The sequence below is a fragment of the Salminus brasiliensis genome, chromosome 16, assembly GCF_030463535.1.
Source record: "Salminus brasiliensis chromosome 16, fSalBra1.hap2, whole genome shotgun sequence".
Lineage (NCBI taxonomy): Eukaryota > Metazoa > Chordata > Actinopteri > Characiformes > Bryconidae > Salminus > Salminus brasiliensis.
Window position 1 is genome coordinate 8,193,980 of NC_132893.1, and position 22,179 is coordinate 8,216,158.

General features: G+C 38.4%; 2 protein-coding genes across 3 annotated transcripts; both read left to right on the forward strand.

The window, feature by feature from the left end:
• The first annotated feature begins 8,889 nt into the window (after positions 1-8,889).
• On the forward strand, positions 8,890-12,733 carry elovl7b (ELOVL fatty acid elongase 7b). The gene is made up of 8 exons (XM_072658241.1): positions 8,890-8,963; positions 9,540-9,640; positions 9,765-9,955; positions 10,356-10,436; positions 10,535-10,591; positions 10,699-10,804; positions 10,932-11,068; positions 11,698-12,733. Exons 2-8 carry the CDS (start codon positions 9,577-9,579, stop codon positions 11,920-11,922), a joined length of 861 nt encoding a protein of 286 aa, XP_072514342.1. The 5' UTR covers positions 8,890-8,963; positions 9,540-9,576; the 3' UTR covers positions 11,923-12,733.
• Positions 12,734-13,035: 302 nt separating this feature from the next.
• On the forward strand, positions 13,036-18,971 carry depdc1b (DEP domain containing 1B). 2 transcript variants are annotated; one of them, XM_072658918.1, is made up of 11 exons: positions 13,036-13,085; positions 13,921-14,186; positions 15,274-15,415; positions 15,521-15,648; positions 15,745-15,875; positions 15,993-16,040; positions 16,134-16,274; positions 17,387-17,553; positions 17,730-17,906; positions 18,314-18,505; positions 18,758-18,971. In XM_072658918.1, exons 1-11 carry the CDS (start codon positions 13,038-13,040, stop codon positions 18,920-18,922), a joined length of 1,605 nt encoding a protein of 534 aa, XP_072515019.1. In that variant the 5' UTR covers positions 13,036-13,037; the 3' UTR covers positions 18,923-18,971. The 2 variants fall into 2 exon arrangements, with proteins under 2 accessions (XP_072515019.1, XP_072515020.1); XM_072658919.1 differs by lacking the exon at positions 18,314-18,505.
• Positions 18,972-22,179: the final 3,208 nt, after the last annotated feature.

Here is a 22,179-nt window from a genome sequence, read left to right on the forward strand (position 1 = left end):
ACAATCTTCATCTCAGGCTTGTCGGATTATTGTCTCAGGTGTGTTAAGTCAGGAAAAACACCAGTATACATGATAGAGTGGTTCTCCAGGACCAGATTTTGAAAAGTTTAGCTAAGCTAGCTCACTTGTGTAAACCTAACACTCTAACTAAAATGGGATCTATACAGTAATGGACATAGTATATAGTATAACTAGTATACTCCTATGTATAGAACAGTTTTTGAAAGGTCTGCAGTTTTTCCATGAATCCAATGAAACCATTATCCAGGAAAATAACTATGTAAACTATCAAATGCAACAAGAATTTCAGTGATTTCTCAAGTGTCTCAAGTGTTCTGTATAACTTCATCATTCAGATGTAAACAAAGCCGTTTTACGTAGTCTAATGTAAAATACCCTCGTCCAGAGAATGTTACCAAGGAATGTACAGGTTGATGGTGTTAAGAACCAGACATCCAAACCTCTAAAAGCTACCTTACAGTAAGCTACCATGTAAAGCAGGTTTTAATATGTTTGAGACGTCGTTCTGATGTCTGAGACATTGATTTATGAAAAAATATTTTGAAAAAGAAACATGTATTCTTTAAAACAAATCAGAGGCAAGGGGCAGAGGGTGCTGTAAGGAGCTATTATCCCCAAAGCAAACTTTTAAATTTTTTTAACCAAGAAACAGTCAAAATCTCAAGAAAAATAACCTTTACTAATCTTTTGAAATAAATACTTTTGATAGTTTTGATGCAGTATCTCAAATAAAAACTTATATATTCTTACTGACATCTTAGAATTTATATTTAAAATTCTCACATGTGAGATATTTTAAAATAATTACTTATTTACTTCTAATAACTAATTACTTGTACTGTGACTTTGTATCTTAGGATAACTCATTAATTTAGCAAAATACTGACTTCACCTCTTGAAATAATGACAGAGGTTTGATTTACTTTGAACATCCTTGAAATATTTACTTCTTAAAACATTTTTTAAAGTTGAATAAATAATCATTTTAGGATGTTAGTCATTATTTTGTCATTATTCCAGTCATTATTTTGAGACACTGAATTAACTGAATTCAATAACATTTCAGCATTGTCATTTGTGATACAATATTTTGTAGGATACCATATTTTAAGAAAATAAGTCATTGTAGCAAGAAATTATTTAGAGATAAAATGTTGGGTCTAAATGTCCAGATAAGAAATCTGCGAGACACCAGAATTTCCAGAAAACTGAGATACAGAGGACAATTTTCTCTCTATGCTCTTGGCTGTTCTTGGCTGTTCTTTATGCTCTTGACTGTTCTTCCCCGCTCGCTGTAGTTTCACTTGAGCTGAAAAGTGAGTGAGCAGCGGCCTCTAGCGGTCATACGGTGTAGTTACAGACATCTAGGTCTGCCTGTGTTGACGTTAGCTACGGTTTCGGCAGATGGGGGCAGAGTAGCCTAAATCCACACTCAGGTAAAGGTATGGTTACCTAAATAAAATGACCAAAACAGTGAGTAAAAAAGAAAGGGGTGTATGTGTCGCCCACAGAACACAATGAAATTAAACCCAAGCAAAGAAAGAAGAAAATACAGGACTCATACAGGAAAATACAGAAAACTCAGGAAAGGTTTCTCACACGTGCACAATCCAGTAAAAATGCTTTATAATCCAAAAATATTCAACAAATTAGTCACTAATTAATCTCACTTAAAGGACTGGTTCATCTTGTTTGCATTCTTTCTTTTGCACTGGAGCTACAGGGCTAATAATAGCCTACCATTACTTGTTAGCTAGCAACATTAGCCTCTTAGCAACTCATTGAAACTAATGCAGTAAATATTACTCCAGCTATTTCATTAAGTACATGCATATGAGTAAATGTCCTCATATGTTAGTAGTAATGAAAAGAATACAATCATGATATAAAACAAAGTTAACAATTCCTTTACAGTTTTTTTAAAGAAGCAGAAATCAGATTAGAGATTTATACATTTATAAATTATCTTTGTTTAACCAACATGTAATCCTAAAGTTACTGAAAGTAATCTGATTACATTACTATAGTAATCATTTGGATTAGGTTACAGATGACATGCGTTAACAGGTTTTCTGTCATTTGTCTTGTAGCAGAGTTTCCAAGTAACCCTCCCAGCCCTGACTGTACACCAGCATGCTTGAGCCACGCGATCTCTTTTACAGTGGATTGGTGTTTACAGCCACAGAGGCTGATGTTGTCCTTCTATAACACTGAGAGTTGTAGAAATTAAAGCACAGGTAACTTTTTTTATATATGACCTGTTAGAAAAAAAAGGTCAACAGACAACATGGACTATTTTTAAATGTCTGATTGGTTTATTGGTCTGTAATAATAACACCTTAGTTGTTATTGCAATGTTGTCTTACAAGCCCATCTGAAGTATGCATGCATTGCTTGGAATGTCAGTTTACTTCATGTCAGTCCTGCCGGAACTCAACACCAATTTTTAAAGCACACTCACCCAAAACCCAGGCACTGAGCATCATTATTTGCCTGAAACCGAGGTTCACTGCCGTTTTCTACAGTTTGTAAAAAGGATTAGCTTCATGTTAATCCAACACTTCAAAACAAAAAGGTCTTTGAACAATGCCATAAAAGAACCACTATCTTACCCTTTAACTTTACACTTTACGACTTCTTTAAGTCTTAAAGGTTTTTCACACTTAGAATAATTCATCTTTTTGTTAAATCTCATTTACAAAAATGGTTCTTCTATGGCATTACTCAAAGAACGCTTTGTAGAACCTTTATTTGTAAGTGTGTCCTGACAAATTAGAAGACAGTTTGATCCTTTGAAGGGTTCATATGTTTATCACTCTGCCCAGTTATCCAGTTATCCTAACAGAATTATAACAGTATTATATACTCTTGTTTGTTGAGATGCCAACACTTAATTGCTCATATGCATCCACCTCTGAATTCTTCACTGACAGGTGGGAACAATTATTATGTGTGGAATGGCCAGTGAAATGCTCTGTGTGCAAGCGTTTAAGTACATAAGCTAGACCTTGTTTTTGTCCTGGATGAGAGCCTGAATAGCTGTATGTATATATACATACAGTGCTTATAAAAAATCACTTCAGATGTTTTCCCCTTTTATTGCTTTTATTGATGAAATCATGGAAATAAGTGGAAAACACATTTCTACAAAGAAATTTCACTAAATAAAAATATATGATCTAAAATATGACAAATACTGACCCCCTTATTTAGCCAAGGTCCAGGCAAGTGGTGCTAGTAGTCTCACAGTTGAAAATGATATAGCGATTATCTGAGTGCAGTGAATGTGTCTGAAGTGATTGTAGTATAAAGACACCAGTCTGAAAAGTGCAATTAGTATTCCTGACTACAAAACAAAGTTCAGTTAAATCCATCACTAAGAAATGGGAGAAATATAGCTGTCCTCACAAACTGAGTGACTGTGCAAAAAGAAGACTAGTAAGGGAGACCACTAAGACAACTACGACAACTCTGAAGCGGAAAAAAGATTTAGCAGCTGAGATCTTAGAGATTGCATATGACTAAAAATGTTGCCCAGGTTCTTTACCAGTCAAAGCTTTATGGGAGGGCGGCAAATTAAATTCCCACTACAGTTCACCCAAAGCCATGTGGGAGATTTCAAAGTCAGCTGGAAAAAGGTTCGTTAGAGCTCGTTGGTCATCTAACTAGACACTATGTTTGCACATCATCACAAACAAGCTGTGGGGATGCTTCTCTGCAGCAGGCCCTGGTAGGCAAGTCAAAGCGGAGACCTAAATCCAGTAGATAATTTGTGGTTGGACTTGAAAAGGGCTGATCATCACTGGTCCCTGTGCAGCCTGACAGAGCTTGAGCAGTTTTAGTAAAGAGGAATGGAGTAAAATTGCAGTGTCCAGATGTACAAGCCTGATTGAGTCCTATCCACACAGACTTACAATGTTGTGATTGTGGCCAAAGATGCATTTATTAAATACTGACTTGAAGAGGGTGAATATGAATTATGCAGTTACTTAATTTTGATGATATATATTTCTTTAATTGATATTCCTTTGTAGAAATATGTTTTTTCTTTGTAAATTCTTGTACAAATAATAAAATTATATTGACTCTGGATGCAATAAAAAGAAAAACATTTCCAAGGGGTTGAGTACTCCTCATCTGCACTGTATGTGTCAGCTCACAAAGACTATGAGATCTCTGCTGGGGTCTCCAATAAACAAATACATAAATACATACATCAAATTACCATGGGAAATTCATCATGAATATTTATCATGGCTTTTTGTTGTTTTTATGGGAAAAAACATACAGGCACAATGACATTAAAGGACCAATTATAAATTACATATTAACATGTCTACATGTCCACCAAGAAAAGAATTAAAATAATATAGGAGTGATCAAACCTTTTAAAAAAAGAAAAGGTCTTCAGGTTGAATCTTGACAAATATCAGTTTAATTGCTGTTAAAATCTTAGATGTTGTTGCTGTGAGGACACCAGAAGACGATCAAAGTCCATACTGCCTTTTACCCCACATTAGTTTCTGTCAGTTCTGAAAGAATGTACACCTCCTTACGTGTGTGCGCCTGTGCACAACCCTAAGAGAATGTGTACCTCTCTACTTCTGCTGACTGGATCGGTCTGGTTGGGCCTGCTTTTCCAGTCTTCATACCTCACTGATGCCTCACAGTCAGAAAGTCTTCCCTCTGTTCTCTCTTCCACTGCCCATCTTTCTATGTGTTGTAATGGCAACAACTAAACAGTTACATACACAAAAGGCCATCATTTTCATTGAGAAATTAAGGCTCGGACCTTGGACTTAATGACATCATCAGGGAGGGTTCTTGCATAACTAGGCTTCACATACAATCATGTGTTAAAGTCAGCCGTGAAAATGTACAAAAGTTTATAACTATTGACTAGCAGTAAGTGTCAGAAAGAAGAAGAATATCTATCATTAGAAGGTACACAAAGCCTGTAAAGTCAGTAGTCGTGTTGTCATATGCCCAATGAGCTGACTAGCTAATGGATCCACATGGCTACTAGATCAGGCAGAATCTATTAGGTCAGTAGTCTGACCTTCCTTGCGGAGCTCCACAATAAAAGTAGATACCAAATACCAATTTCTGATTCTGACCAGCATAAATACGGTTGGCAGTAGGTTTGTTTTGTCAGTAGAGTTATTGATACTGTATATTGGTTAGAAGATCACAGGTAGAAGAACACAGAAGAACTCCAGCCACTGTATGGATCTTTTCAGTTCATCTGACTTTGTTTACAGAACTGATTAGATGAACTAGATGTTTAATGGGAACTAAATACTAAACGAGAATTGGACATGGCTAAGCTAACACACATGGCTAAGAGTTGTCAATGTTATTAAAACAACAAACACATGGAATCATTATGTGTAATGTAAGACATACACATTTAAATATGCATTTACTCCACATTTATGCTAATTTGTTTAGCATACATGTTTACTTGCAAACACAAACTGCAGTCACTGTACATACACTACACGTAACACACGTTGCAAGTAATATAACTTTTTTTCTTTTTGAGTCTTGATGAAGCAGATCACTCTGGAATCTTCTAGTCCATGCTTCCGCTTAGATACCTCGTCTTTGTCATTGCCTCAGAGGCAAAGATGTATGGGGGCTACACGTCACAGTGCACAGTGAAGGGAATCTGGCACCATCCTTACAGAGCTGGATGGACCAGTTCCTTTGAGTACCTGGAACACCAACACCCAGGTTTTTACAAGTCTGCGAGAATTCTTTGGCAGATAACACCAAAATTACAGTGTGTGTGTTACTGGTTCAAGTTTGTGCTGCATTATTCTTAACATTCATTGGGCAGTCGCCTTATAGTTTATGTGGTTTAATGTATGTGGCGACACTGCAAAGAATGATATCTTAACAAGTAAAATCCTCTTAAATGTGGTATGAATATCAAATATTTAAAATGAATAAATTTTTAAACAGTAAAATTTATGTTTACATGTTTTATGTGTTTCATCTAAAAGTGTCTTATTCTATTGGCAGATTATTTGGCAGAATTAAAGCACAACAAGTACAAAATAAGTTAGTAATGCTCTAATCTTAAAATATTCTTACAATCTACAAATGAAATGAAATTTTAGATATTTAGGTTAGATATAAGAGGATTTTACTTGCTAATATTTCTTCTTTTTTTTTTTTTTGCAGTGGGCATGGTCCATAAAATTAATGAATTTAAGAAAAGCAGTGTAAAAAATGTGAATCATTATCATTCAATGAATCATTATTACATTTTCTTAGCAATTTAATACTATAAGTTGTGTATTGTATATTTTAACATAAGAAGTTTTAGATATGCTTTGGTTTTGCAAGGAACGTCATAAGCTACTATTACAGGCAAATGTACATTATATGTCCAAATGTTTCTGGACACCCCTTCTAATGAATGCTCTCATCTACTTTACGTTGCACCCATTGCTGACACAGACGTATTTTCAATAGAATAGGACTGAGGAGTTGGGGATAAGGTGTAGTAGTGGTCATCCAACATCCTGACCTCACTAATGCTCTTGTCGCTAAACACAATCAAATCCTCACAGCAATCCTAGCGCATTGGTTGCCCGGTGGCAGTGCAGAAAAAGAGGTGCATGCTCGTACCTACCCATTGGTATTCATAGCTGCACTGTTAAAATTACCGTTAGAACATAAATGCTTGCCATGTCCTGTGATTCCACTTTTGAACAGTGGGGAATACAGTATGTCTGCAGTTTACAGTTACAGTTACTCAGACTTGTTTATACAAAGCCTGGCCATAGAAGGAATAGTTCTCTAAGGATGTGTTTGGTATGTTATCGGACGTTGCTTATGTCCTTTGTTATCTTGCTGATTAAAAAAAAAAAAAAACAACGACAGCGGAAGCATTAGTCATTAGACAGGTATCCATGTGCAGATCCTCCGTCATTCCAGCACGAGGAGTTCAGCTGGCAAGAATGCCACCAAAGGTCATCTTTGTGCTGGAAAATAGAGAGCTACAGACGAAGAAGTTTAATTTCATGTAACTTTGTTATATCAGTTGTCCACAGTATCACACGAAATATTTAACCGTGTAAACATTTAACTGTCAGCTCTTGCAGATCCTTCCAGAAAAGTCTGCAATGAGAGAGATCTGGTGAAGTTTATCTTAATAAAACATTCTACAACCAATGTCCTATTAAATTGTGTATACATTTAGATTATTTAGACTATATTACTGATTACTGCACTGTTGACTGCACTGTGCTTTCAAGGGGAATAGAAACATCTCAATGGCCATGTGAGCAATACCTGACACACGTTTATTAGCTTAAGCTTAGGTGTAAATGGGTTGAAACCCATTGAGTCGAGATGGCTCACAGTGGAAATGCAGCCTAATCTAGGGATCAGTGGATCAGAAGCCTACATTCGCTCACCCTTTCTGGCTCCAGTCATTATAGTACCCCCCCCCCCCACACACACACACACACACACCCCTCAGTATCAATGTTCTCTAGAATGCTCCACAACTGCCTAGATAACAATACTGCATTTAAGGCCTGATTCAATAAATTCTATATTATCAGATAATATTAAGCATTAATACCCAATTCTACTGATTTCTTCAAATAACTTCATCAATACACAATTATGCAAACATAAACAAAAATATCCAGAGGGGTTAGGTGTGAAATTCATCATTCTGCATTCTAACGTAATGGTGGTAATAGATCAAGAGCATAATAGCTTTAAAAGCTGCATCACACAACGTTGTTGCATGTACGCTGCTTTGTGATACTTCTGAGAGAAAGTTTTGGCCTAAAACATGACTTTCTACAACCCGTTCATAACAGAGGAGCGCATGCAAGGGCCCCAAAACATATTTTAAATCAACATTACACACACGAACTCAGGCCACATGTGTACATGGGTTCACTAGTCATTTTAGAAAGCAACTAAAATGCCTATGTCTATCACCACCACTGCAGAGAACCTGAAACCACCCTGGATGCCTCAAAGATTAAACTATGCAAAAATCTGTGGCATTTGCCTTTAATAATGAGGTCCTTGTTCCTGAAAGCTGCTCTGCTGAAGGTCTGTCTTACAAACCTGACAGCTTGTTTTGAAGAGTTTGATGAGAGTTATGTTTCTTTTAAGACGCCACTAATAGAAATGCTTACACAGTATTGTCAAATTTTAACCAGACAGAAACACAGAAACACATTCCCAGAAAAAAGTGAATAACTAAGGTAGCTAACTCTCAGATCACGGATACCTTGAGTAAGTTTAAATGAACACAACATAAATTCAAACAATAAGTAGTACAGTTAAATGAATATTATCAATCTGTGCTGCTCATTTTCTAAGTTTTCTAGCTGTTTTTTTGGACATAGCAGCAAAACATCATAGCTACTATGTTCATGGTTCATTCCCTCCACTTTGTGGAAAGTGATTATTTGGAGATTAATGATCCTCTCATTAATTTGAGGTGCTTTTTTGTTATTTCGACATCATTTCTGGTTGATTCTTCCTTTTTTATTATTATTATTATTTATTTTTAAAAGGCGGGAATGTGTCCATAAACATTCCTTAGCTAGCTAAATATGCTAGCTAGCAGTTTAAGTGTACGTAGCATGCTGTAGCACACAAACGGTTGGGAACCCCTTTTTCTCCTCACAAATCAAAGTCAAGCAGAATTTACACAGGCTTAAACTTTTATTTAGGTTGAATTATAAAACATTTCAGTCCACTTTTCCACTACAAGCTAATACAGTCTTTCTTCTCAAAGCTAAGCGAGTTTCGGTTGAAACAGCTCCACGCCCTTGTCTCGGGCTGTGGGCGGAGCCCTGGTGCAGGTGGGGTGGATAAGTAGCCTCAGCAGCTGCTTGCTCAGCAAGAGAACGAGGCAGCGTGGGCTCCAGCAGCACAGGGGCGGACAAGGCATCCAGGTCTGGTGTGGTTTGAACTTTAGCGTGCAGTTCCCATCTCGTGTTTGCTAGCGTGGCAGGATAGGGGGCTAATATAACGCCCTTCGTTAGAGAGAAGCTCTTGGAGGGAGCGGACGCTTGCTCCATTCAGGTCCTCTGGAGTATTGACTGATCGAGCAGGTTGATAAGTCCATTGTGTAAAACGAGGTGTAGCTCATAATCTGCGTGTGGCTGTATTGTCAGTTGGTGACACACTGCTTAGCCAATGTTTGATATCTTTTCAGTCTAATGTCTACTTAGAAAGTCTTTGAAAGGGTTAGCACTTTAACTTGGGGGGGCTAAAGGCCTTGCTTTTAGGCTTTACTTTAATAGCCCTGAGAGGCTTCTTGGATTTGGGTGGCTAAAAAAAAAAAAAAAAAGCTTGAAATGCTTGTGTAGGCTCTCTGGTTTCAAGCTGAGGTGAGGTGTCAAGAGCATGTTGACTGGATCCTTTGGAAACTGGTCTGAGTTGAATGACCAGTTTAAAGGAACATTTTCTTGGAGGGGACTGTTTCTCGGGGTGTGTACTGAGCTGAGTGTCCTCTTTCTGTCTTCTAGGAGGAAATAAGAGTACTGGGATAGAAGAGTCCTCAGAATGGCCTTCGACAGATTGACCTCAAGTGCTGTCTTGCTATATGATGAGTGGCTTAAAGAAGCAGGTGGGTTTTATTGTATATTTATTTATTTATTTATTTATTTATTTATTTAGTGGTGCTGAACTAGGGGGAACTCAAAAAAAGTTCTTATTTTATTTCTTTGCTTAATTGTTTCATCTCTGCATAGACCCACGAGTGGAGGACTGGCCCCTTATGTCCTCTCCATTCCCTCAAACAATCATCATCCTGACTTACATCTACTTTGTCAAAACGCTGGGTCCTCGTATGATGGAGAACCGTAAACCCTTTGACCTCAAGCGGCCCATGATCATCTACAACTTCAGTATAGTCGTGTTTTCGCTCTACATGATTTATGAGGTACGTAACATCGAACACTGGTTGATCTTGCGATAGAAGAGGTCGGATGTGTCGCCCTTTTCAAAACATCTGTAACTAGTTATGCCGAAGACTTGAATTTCATAGCTAGGCATTTGATGGTCTCGTTCATGCTGTGTTGTGCTACTTCTGTACTTCAAGTCTGAACTCCCACCCAGGCTTTAACTAAGTGGTCATGACCGTAACCCAGTCTGACTGCATGAATGAATCTTCAATAATGTATGAAGGTGTAATTGCTTGCTTTCCATTGTAACCAAAATGAGCTGGGTGGGGTAAGACCGGGAGCTCTTGAGGCATCGACCAGGAAGGTGTGGCTGGGTGTGGGTGTGTATGCCATTGAGCTGATGTAAACCAAATTGCCTTTTTTTTTTCCTGCTTCCAGTTTCTCATGTCAGGCTGGGCCAATGGGTACTCATACAGATGTGATGTTGTGGACTACTCCAGCTCTCCTCAGGCTATCCGGGTAAGAATTGGTCTGTCTTGTTTAATTGCTTTTGATAACTGTACTGATTTATGACCTGGGTGACTTATGTTGGCCTTTTTTCATGTTTTCCTTTTTAGATGGCCTGGACTTGTTGGCTGTACTACTTCTCCAAGTTCATTGAGATGTTGGATACTGTAAGTACAGGGTTTTACTAGAGCGTACTTCTGCTGAAGTGTTCCTCTTGCATTGTATAGGGGTGTGGTGGTCTTTCTTAACATGAGTCTGTCTCTCATCCTGACAGATTTTCTTTGTCCTGAGGAAAAAGAACAGCCAGGTGTCTTTCCTCCATGTCTACCATCACTCGATCATGCCTTTCACATGGTGGTTTGGAGTCAAGTTCGCTCCAGGTAAAGTACATTTTTAAAGTCCAGTGGGCTGTTTCTTTCCCTGGAAGATTACGTTTGAGAAGTCATTGAAATTCTCAAGTAACTGGTAATCTAATTGGAGCATGCTTTTTACATCATCTTTTAACAGGTGGTTTGGGAACCTTCCATGCCCTGCTGAACTGCTGTGTCCATGTCGTCATGTACTCCTACTATGCTCTCTCTGCTATGGGGCCGGCCTATCAGAAGTACCTGTGGTGGAAGAAATACATGACTACCATTCAGCTGGTAAGTATTTGTTTTGCTCACAATATTTGGCTAATCCAGACTAAACATGAGTCTGTATGCATATCTTAAGTTTATAAAAAAAAAAAGTAGTTCTACAATTTACTTCTATGTTATTTGAAAGTATAAAAAAGAGCTAACTGGTACCGGTAATGCTAATTGACACTAATCTATGCAGGGCCTTCTCTCCTCCGTGTTGCCTCTGTTTAATGCTATATTATCAGTGGATGTAAATGGCAATTGGTAATTGGTAATTTCATAGTTTTGAGACCTAGCTAACCATATAAATTAGTTCTGCTTGTTGGTGAAATGCCACACCCGGTCCAACCATGCTATCCATCATCTCAGTCACATGCTTAACATTCTTTGGCAATCCACTCACATTTAATGTTCATGTTTTAGATAAGGTAATATAAATATGTCATTGCAGGTGTGAGCTCATTTTACAGTTCTGTTAAATTAGTATCACTGAATTGTTCTGTATTTCTTGTCATAAAATGTAATGCATACCTAAATGGTGATCTCAGTATTCCAATACTGGAACCTCAAACAGTTAACCAAGAAATCTAGTACTTGTGCTTTAGCAAGTAACGTATGAAGACCCTAATGCTGGCAATGAATTCTTTCTTCAGGTTCAGTTTGTGATGGTGACCGGTCACATTAGCCAGATCTTCTTCATGCAGGATTGTGCTTACCAGTGCCCTGTGTTCCTGTATGTCATCGGCCTGTACGGACTGATCTTCCTGGTTCTCTTCCTTAACTTTTACTACCATGCTTACACCAAGGGCAAGAGGTTGCCCAAAGTCCTGGAGAATGGACTGTGCCATCAGAACGGGGTGCACAAGAAAATGCAGTAATGACTGTGGTCGCCCGGAAATGAAGACTGCAGCTTTTTTAAGTTGGTTTATTTCATTACCCATTTCAGACGTTTCACCCCACCATGTTTTATGTTAAAACTTCTGTGGAATGCCACTTTATCACTAAATGAACTTTGCCAGACTAGCACACTTGGTTGTTTTTCCACTAGAGATGATCTGGTTGTATGTATGGTCTTCACTAGCTAAGGTTCTGAAATGTTTATGGGGTGTACGATATTTATTTTTAATATCCAGTCATTTGTACATAGCTATTTAAAATCCCAGTTTTGGAATATGAACCAGCTGCTGGTATAAATGAGAAATGTGGGTTGTGAGAGCAGAGGTATTTGAAGTTTTTAATGCTATTGGTCTCTGAAGGGGCAGTGAAGGTTGGTGTTTGTTTTTTTTTTAAATTGTAGGCTGAGTAAACAGGCCTGAAGCCCTTTCCTCAAGAAGAGCATGACTGATTACCTGATTTAGCTTGAGTCCTACCTTTTGAGTGACAGCTTGTGATTGCTGGGATTCTCATTGTATCAATATTTTGTGCCTTTAAATGTCTTTCCTTTCTCATTTTTAAAAAAACAAAACAAAAAACCTGACTGAGACATTGCTGTTCTTCAAAGAACTGTAGCAGTGATCTGTGTGGCGGCTCGGGTTCTAATTCCCAGTTGTTGTTTTTTTTGTTTGTTTTTTGTTTTTGTTTTTTTTCTTGTGTGTACTGTAAAATGTTATGTATTTCTGTACTATTTATACTGTTGTTAAATAGAATATGTGCCTTTTTTATTGAATCAAAATAAATGGTTAATGTTAATGCGTTGCTGTTGGGGTTTTAATTATTTTATTTTTTTTCATTATCCGTGGATTTCCAGCCGGGAAGCGGTTAATGACCATATTTGGTGTGGCGGTTGCATCATGTGACCCTGTTGTCCAATCGCGTTGCGGCAAAGAAAGTCCCCAGTTTCAAAACTAACGAGTCCAAGCGAGCGTAGATGGCCAACCGATAAGCTGAGGAATATGACTGACTGGATCTACGTTTTTCTCCTGTTTAAGCTGAAAAAACAATGACATGTCCCATGCGGGAGTATCAAGACTAGGCTGTTAAGAGCTACAGAGGAATGGATGGAAATATGATCGGCCCGGGGCCCTACAGGGCGACAAAGTTGGTGAGTTCGGCAAGTAGAGATGGCTAACGATACCTAGTGCTAGATGAGTCGGTTCAAAATAGGTAGCGGAGTTAGCTGGTGATGGCTAACTTGCCTTTCTCGCTCAGCGAGAAGCCTTTAACCATATAGCTAGCTATATTATTTCCATATAAACGTTTAAAGAACTCGTTCCTATATCCGATTTACCAGTTTCCTATCTGTTATTAACGCGCTGGGCTGAGATTAGTAGCTGCAGTTTCACTGAAAGCGGTGTAAACACGTGCACGTTTACCTTATTATTACTGGCTTATAATGTAGCTACTAAAACAAAGACCAACAACTAAGCGCAAATCACACGTTACACTAGTCTTTACATTAGTTTGGCTTGAGATCGCTTTTGACCAGAAACGACTTGTGTAGCTACGTTTTATGTGTTTATGTGCGGAAGTCTTAGCCAATCACTACATTTGTATTTTATATTAATGTTATTGGTAGTAAACGTATTGTAAGGCCAGTACTGTGAGGGAATGTGCTGGCTGTAGATGGTTTAGAGACTAGATGGCTTCTTGTACTGTACCGTACTGTAGTACTTAAACTACAAAGGGCAGCTGGAGAGAAGCGCAACACCAAGCAAAAGTACAAGTAGCTTCCAAACACCAGCTTGAGTAGAAGATCAGATATAAATCAAGTACTGAATTCTCTATTTTAGAGTAATCTTGGTCTAAAACTGCCGAAACCTAAAGCTAAGAGGTGTGAGAATCAGCAAACCCCAAATAAAATCCCGCTCTGTGGAAGAACAGCCCCTCTCCATACAGTGGCTTTAGCCATCAGACCATTTCTCTTCTTTTTCCGACAGTGGAATGAGACAGTCAAGCTGTTTCGTGGAGGAATGCCACTGAGAAGACACTGGGCACATTTCCGGAGCTACGATAACAGTTTCACAGGATCTGAGGCCGTGGATTATCTGCATGAGCTGCTGAAGCGTAACCAGAACTTTGGGCCCGAGGTGACCCGCTACCAGTCTCTCCAGTTACTGAGGAAGTTTCTGAAGAACCACGTTATTGAAGATGTTAAAGGGCGCTTTGGTAAAGAGGACTTTGACGACAATGGACGTCTGTACAGGTGTGGTGAGCTCATTTTCAGTACTTTCCAACTGCAGGAAATGCTGCATTAATGTGCCAGTCTCCAAATTGATCCCGGAAAACCCCAGACTTATTATATCCTAAGGCTTATTATTCAATAACTGCAAAGTTACTGTTCTTAAGGGATTAACTATTACCACTACCACTATCAACTATCTGTTGTATCTAGTTTGGTAATTTGTATCAATAATGTTTAAATAGTTCTGACCAGAGAAGGATGGGTCGGGTCCCCCTTGTGAGTCTTTTCTTCCTCCAGCTCTGAGGGAGTTTTTCTTGCTCACTGGGGGTCTTTGATCCTTCATGTCTTACATAATTTCTTTTTTTGTGTCTGTCTTTTACTAATTACTAATTATGTAAAGCTGCTTTGTGACGACAACAGTTGTAAAAAGAGCTATACAAATAAATCTGACTTGACTTGAAGGGATGACCGGTAGCCAAATTGGAACAGTGGCCACATGGGCCACCAAGCTAGTTCGTCTTGTGGCCAAAATAAATGATTCATAGGCAGAGTTATAGACAGAGTTATATAGTAATATAAAATATTAATATTTATTTAAGACTTTTTTAAACAATTTAAAAAAGAATACCAAAAATGAAATGGTTTCTTTTAGCAGAAATGTTGTAGTCAGGAGCACGAGGGAATAGGCAACGATCACTCCTAATTACTATTATGTGGCACCTAACACCCCAGACGGCTTCCAGACTGGGAATAGTTTCCAATTTCTCTTTTACCAGGATCAGTAAAGTAATGTAAGGAGTGGAAGTCAGGTTCACCAGCAGATACACCCTCAGCATTTAACCTTTTAAAGCCTGAACCATCAAATAATTGCCAGCCAACTCTTTAAAAAAATGTTTTGTCTTTTATTTAATGTCATAATTAATGCTCCCAGCAGGGTTTTTAAACAGAATAAAACATATTGAACACAACATTGTTGATACCCCTTATACATGTCATACTTACAATTTTACTCAAAACACAAATACAAGATGTATGTAAATTTCTGTTGCATGCGGTGCAAAGGGTTAAAGGGTTAATTATGAAATATAACTGTTTTTGGTCACTTTAGGTTTCCTCCACAATCACCTCTCAAACCCCTCCCTCGCCGTGTCCCAGTATCTCAGAGAGGCTTTATACCCCCAATTCCACGCTGGGATGAATGTGGTGAAACGCAAGTGTCTGACAAGATTCCCATGAAGCCTCTTATTTTGGTGAGGGATCTCATATCAAATGTATAAAACCATTAATATAAAGATTAAATGTTATGTTCTGGGGAAATGTACTGATCCAGTTGGACATGTTTTGAATTTCTGTAGAATTCAGAGTCATGGAACAAGAGGCATAGTATTGCTATAGGGGAAGTGCCGCAATGTAAACTGATTCAGAGAAAAGATATCGCGCCAAAGCATGTGGACCAGATATGGAAGTCAATGACGTTAAGCCAGTAAGTATCAAATCCGAACATGGCAATAAATGTGTTTATGAATACATTCATAATGTGTCTCTGTTGTTGTTGTGATTTAATGCTGTTCTTAATTAGTTTACAGAATGTTTTGGGGCTCCAGTCTTTAGATGGGGTTCTGGATTCCAAACTCATGAGCCCAAAACACATTGTCCATAATGTGTTCAGTGTCAACAGACAAGGAATTGTGGTGCTGAAGAACAAATCAGGTGAGGGAGTTATTGACCTTGTATTAAACTGACTTTCAGTACAAATGTATTCATGTTCATGTTATTTATATAGATGTTTCTGTTTATAAATGGTGGCCTCTCTCTTGTGTTTCATAGAGGATTTACCCCACTGGGTGTTATCTGCAATGAAATGTCTGGCAAACTGTGAGTAGAAAATTTTCATGTAAGGTTTGCATGCATTACTCATGTGTGATCTCTGTTTTATAATTAATAGGACTACTGCTTATGCTGTTTTAGGGCCCAATGGCAACGACAGCAAGCAGCCCATGTATCCTGGATTTGAGCGAGATGTTTTTCGAACGGTTGCTGAACACTTTCAGAGATTAAAAGAGCCACTGTTGACATTTCACTTGTATGAAATCTTTGTCAGCATCTTGGGTAAGAGGCAAAAAGAAAGAATATTTATTGGGCCCTATGCACCCCTCTTAAAAAGAAATTTCTTCTTAAAGCCCACTTACAAAAGCCCAGTTTTTACAAAGATTCTGACATTCACTAAATGTTATTATTTGGGATTTGTCCAGTGTATGAGGACAATGGGATCCATCATTATAATAGGAGAGCTGTGAACAATTCTGCAAAAGTCCTGGGGAGATGTATGCAGCCCATTGTTACCAAAAGTGCATAGATAAATACACCATATAGACAAAAGTATTGGGACACCTGCTCAAATGTTGTGTTTTTTTTCCTGAAATCAAGGGGATAAAAAAAAAGAGTTATTCTAATCCTGTTATTATTGGAGAAACTGTCCCTACTGTCCAGGAAAGGCTTTCTACTAGATTTTGGAGCACTGCTTTGAGGATTTGATTGCATTCAGTCACAAGAGCGTTAGTGAGGTCAGGATGTTGGATGATCACCAAACCATCCCATCCCCAACTGCCTACCTCATCCCGATTCCAAAATGATTGGATAAGGCACCATCATACCAGAGAACAAAGTTTCAGTGCTCCACAGCTCAATGCTCGGGGCTTTATATCCCTCTTGCCCACACCCAGCATTAGACATGGTGCCAATAGGTTAATGTTTATCTGCTGCAGAGAATCCTGCTGCAGGGAGTCCACATGCATTTGTGTATATAGTGTACTGGACTGATTTTTAAAATATACATTTTTGCTTAATATCTGCCCCGTATCATATCGGACATTTATATATTACATCACAACTTGCTTTTCTAAGCATTTTGTGAATGTTCTCGATACATACAAGACACTGAACAACTGCATATTTCTATAATAGACGCAAATACTGCAAATACATTAAAGCTACATTAAATTGCCATCCACCTACTGTATATAAATTAGAGTTTGGTTCTTACATGGTTTCTAACAAGTTATTTAACAATACTTTATTGTAATGTATTTGGGAAGTCCGTGCAGAACAAGCAAATATTAGTTCATGGCTTCATAGTGTTGAACATAAAAACAGGGCTTTACAAGAGCTTATTCTGTTGAACACATTGGTTTGAAACACATCTCTCCCCTCCCTTCCTCTAGGACTTCTTCCAAGACAGCAGATTGCAGTTGAAGCGCTGCAGGTGTGCTCCCTCCTCCTGCCTCCAGCCAACCGCCGCAAGCTACAGCTGTTAATGCGCCTGATGGCTAAAGCCTGCCACAACCCTGCTCTCCCTCCACTCAACGATGCCATAGGAACACGTACCCTTGTATGTCACTTTTGTAGTTCTGTTTATTATTATATAATATTTACTCAATATCTGTTTATTATCGAAATCCGAGATATATTCACAGATTGTTTGCAACAGATTTGACTAGAACTATTACCTTTTTATCCTCTCAATTTAAATCATGTTGGGTTTTTTCCCCCCTTCCTTCTTGACAGATGGTCCAGACCTTCTCCCGCTGCATTTTGTGTTCTGGAGATGAAGTGGACCTGGATGACCTTTTGGCCACCAAACTGGTCAACTTCATGATCGACAACCATGAGAATGTCCTGAAGGTGCCAGCTGTACTGCACAAAACCGTGGAGGATCATTTGTCCCATCTGCGACGAGCTCAGGTTAGATACACAGACACACACGTCTCATAAATGAGAGACAGTGTGTCTCGCCATGGTAGCATAATCGTGTTCGAAGCCTGTATGAAGGATCAGAGTTAGGAAGCCTGCTGTTGGATCAACAGACAGTGAGAAAATGAACTTGGGTCAAATTTGGGCATTACACAGCATCTTGAAGGATTTGATATTATACTTCATGAGGTGTTGGCACCCCCTGCTGGGCTGGCATGATCACGCAAGTGTTTCCTTTACATCTAGCTTTTGCATGGTGCCTGATGTGTATGTGTAAGAGGTTAAGGAAGAAAGCACATTACAGTATAAAACTAGTGGATTTTGCATAGTGCATTGTATGTGTGTCTCACCTGTTGCACCTGTTCACCAGTCCACTCGCACTGTCCTGTCTTTAACAGATAAAGTATGCAGGTGCAGACACAGACTCAGCTGTGGAGTCCCCAGCACATGCTTACTGTATGCAAATCAGCAGAGAGGAGTTTGAGGAGCAGAGGGTTACAGGCTCACAGGGAGCCATGGTGGAACTACTGGAAGGCATTATTCAAGACAAGTTAATGTCCATAAAGGACAAAAAGAAGAAGCTAAAACAGGTGGGACCTTTGTATTTGTTTTGTGACTGTTTGTAATATACACATTTTAAATAAGACAGAATTCTGCAACCCAAAACTTAATTGGATTGAGTAGAGAGAACACACCCTGTTCTATTTGTCATGATAACAGAACACACCCTGTTATATTTGCTAATTTAGTTAGTTAGTTCATGTTAACGCATACAGCATTCTCAACAATGTTATTGCTCTGGTTTCTGCCGTTCTGCAGTATTAAATCTCTCCCTGCCTCAGTTCCAGAGATCCTATCCTGACATCTACCGTAGACGGTTTCCTACACCTGAGAGTGAGACTGCAGTGTTTCCAGAGAGGCCTCAACGGCTAAGACCCCAGCTGATGTTCTTCACCCTGAAGAAGCCTTTGCAGCCCTTCCAGAGGAGCTGGAGCTTTCGTGCTTGATTTTGTCGGCTGGTTCATCTCAAAGATGGCAAGTGTTTTACAAAAACTGTCTGAGGGCCTAAAAGTACAGTGCTGTTTTGCCAGCCTACACTTTCTAACTAGGTTCTTGGCTCCTGGCTAATACTGGCATAGTCCAGTTTTAGTATAGACTTGAAAATAGGACACTGGATTAGAAGTGCATTCGTTCAGCACAGTGGACTGTACGAGTAGGAGTGGTCATATCTTGTGTAGTGAGAATTTTGTGAGAATTTTCTTACAAATGACTAAACGTTTCTATTGTCTAAACAATTCTACATTAACATTTGTTTTCACAGGAAACAAATATGACATTTTTGCTAATTTGCTAAAAATTAACATAGTATATCATATTATTTCATATGATAATAATAATAATAATATAAATACAAACTCTCAAGTCACTTGATTTGAGTCTGAGTTTTGCAGTTGTTAGCCATCCTCTTGCTCTTCATCATTGATCAGTTTTTGACCATAGAGCTGCTCTTGGTGGGATATTTTTGGTTGCAGGTCACTCCCAACCTGATCACACTCCTATATAAACCTGTAAGATAGGTGGACCTCATAAAGTTGCCGGTGACTGGAAGTTGAAGGTGTACCCTTATGTATATACTAGCCTGAAATAAAACAATGTGTATACTGGATCTTTTTAAATTGCAAGGTCTGTTTATGTGGACTGAATTGGTTCTTTACAAATGGATCATTTAGGGTGTTTATACTTGTCAGCTTTGGTTTCATTAAAACGAACCCTGGTGCGGTTTGTTAGAGTAAGTGTGAACGCTGCCTTTCTCATGCAGGATCTGCAGACACAACTGCCTTGTGCAGACTTTTGCTTGCAGCCTTCTGTCATACATGTATCATACGTCCCCTTTTTTCCCAATTTTGGTGCGCTTACAATTAAGTCAGTATGCAAAGCAAACCTAAAAGACTATAACAATGTATGATTTCCTTGCTTGGTACTGACCAAGGGAACCGAACTACAAGGATAAACACACCCTTTTTCTCGTTTCATGGTACCTTTGAAACATTTTAAGTATTTAAGATCAGCATTTGATTGGTTGTAGATGTTTTGTGGTCAGCAGGTACAGTATTAATGTTACTCGATCGAAGTAATGTTTTTTGACTTTTATTACAAAGTCATATTTTACACTCAGAATGTCTGCACTACCCGTAAGGTCTTTAAATGTGTAAAAAAAATGTTATCTGCATTTCCTTCAAGATTGTAAAGTATACTCATAATGAGAAAAGAAAGTTCAGGAATCGAAATGTATGTGGTCCTAAAAGTCAGGTTTATGTTAGTCACTAATTGTTTTATTTTTGTTTAATTTTGTTTGCTTGTTTGTCATTTTTAAATGTATAAATGCTGGAGTTACTGTTACTGTCTAATGCTGCACAGTGATCACTGCTGGAATTAGAAAATATATATGAGATTTTGCATGACAAATGTCTCCTCAGTTATTTTTTGATTAAAAATTCCTGTTCTCAAAAGCTCACCTCCATTAATGTCACCAGAATGCTTTACAATTTGCATCCATTCAAAATAGATTGTGACACTAAACCGAACTGGTCTAATTAACAACTAATGACCGCCTACGTAATCTTACCAACATGATTACTTTCCTGTTTTTCCATGTTTTCCATGTTTTTTGTGGGGGTTATTGCAGGTGTATTTTGACGTACCTTTTGTCATGAATAGCACATAGAGATCAGAGATCTGCTGTTATCTTTAATGAGTAACTCGACCTTTTCCAGCATTTTGAAAAGCTGACTGCTGACCATGCTTGCTGCACCAATACAAACAACTTCAGAATGCTCCATGCCCTCCTTTGAATCACCGTGCTACTGACGTAAGAACCTACATTACTGACTCCAGCAGGGGCCTTGTTCATTATCCTCTCAAAAGTGGCAGAAACATTTTTCATCTGGAAAAGAGAACCGTGTAGCAGTATAATGAATTATGAGTCACAAATGCTGAATTTTCCTTTGCATTCTACTCATTTTAACTATTCACAGTAACAGAAATCTTAAGCTGGGGTGCCCAGACCATTGTATGGCACTGTATATTGTTAGCTGACACTGTTTCAATTTTTACATCTATTACTACTGTAAAAACAATGTCTCAATAATCAACAGTATTAAAATTAATTGTATTTTTAATTATTAATGATCATTTTTATGAATAAATATAAAATAATAATAACAACTTAGCAACAAGTAGTAACAAGTGATTAACCTGGGTCTATTCAACTCACATCAATACTTTGAATATAATATAAGTGTGCAAATGCACACACACAGCTTGTCTAGTCTCTGTATAGAAGCACTGCCAATAGAATAGCAGATAAACATGAACCTATTGGCACCATGTCTAATGTCAGGTATGGGCTGGAAGGGTATAAAGCCGCCAGCATTGAGCTGAGGAGAGGTGGAACTGCGTTCTCTGGAATGATGGCGCTCCATCCACTACTTTTGCGATGAGTTGGGAGTGAGATGATGATGGTGGTGATCATTCAAAATCCTGACCTCATTAATGCTCTAGTAGAAAGCCCGCCCTGGACAATAGAGACAGTTACTCCAATAAAAGCAGGATAAACTCTTTTTAATTCCCTTGATTTTGGAAAAACAGTGAAAAAATGCTGAAATGTATATGTCAACTACACACAGAATAAAGCTATTACAGGGCAGACTGCTGATCATAACATATTTTAGACAAACACTGGACAATAGCAGTGGTCAGAAAAGTGTAAAAGCATACATAGATCAATTCATTGTACTTTAAAACAAGCATGGCCTGCTTTGACTCTGATTCATCTTTCAAGGGAAGCAGGTTTGACGTTAGGGTTAGATAAAAAGTGATTGACTGGAAACTGAAAGCGCAAAGCATAGCCGTGCTGACAAAACTGTTTATCAGAGCTGTCGCAGACATAGTAAGACACAAGTAAGCCGAGTGGGAGGAATACGACTCAGATTCATCTAAGACATTTAGATTAATAGAAAATCAGCCACTTGCATCTTCTCTATTACTGCTGTCAATTTTGCCTCCAAGCTTTCATAGTTGTGCAGCATGTTTGCATATTTTTAATATGTAACTAATTCATTTGTGTGTCTTTACTTAACCTCTTTGTTTAGCCCTAAATCAGTTACTTCCTAAGCCTACAGGTGCATATGTCCCTGGTCAAATGACACATTTTGTTGCAGAAAAGTAAACAATATCTGCCACAAACTAATTATACATGTACAAC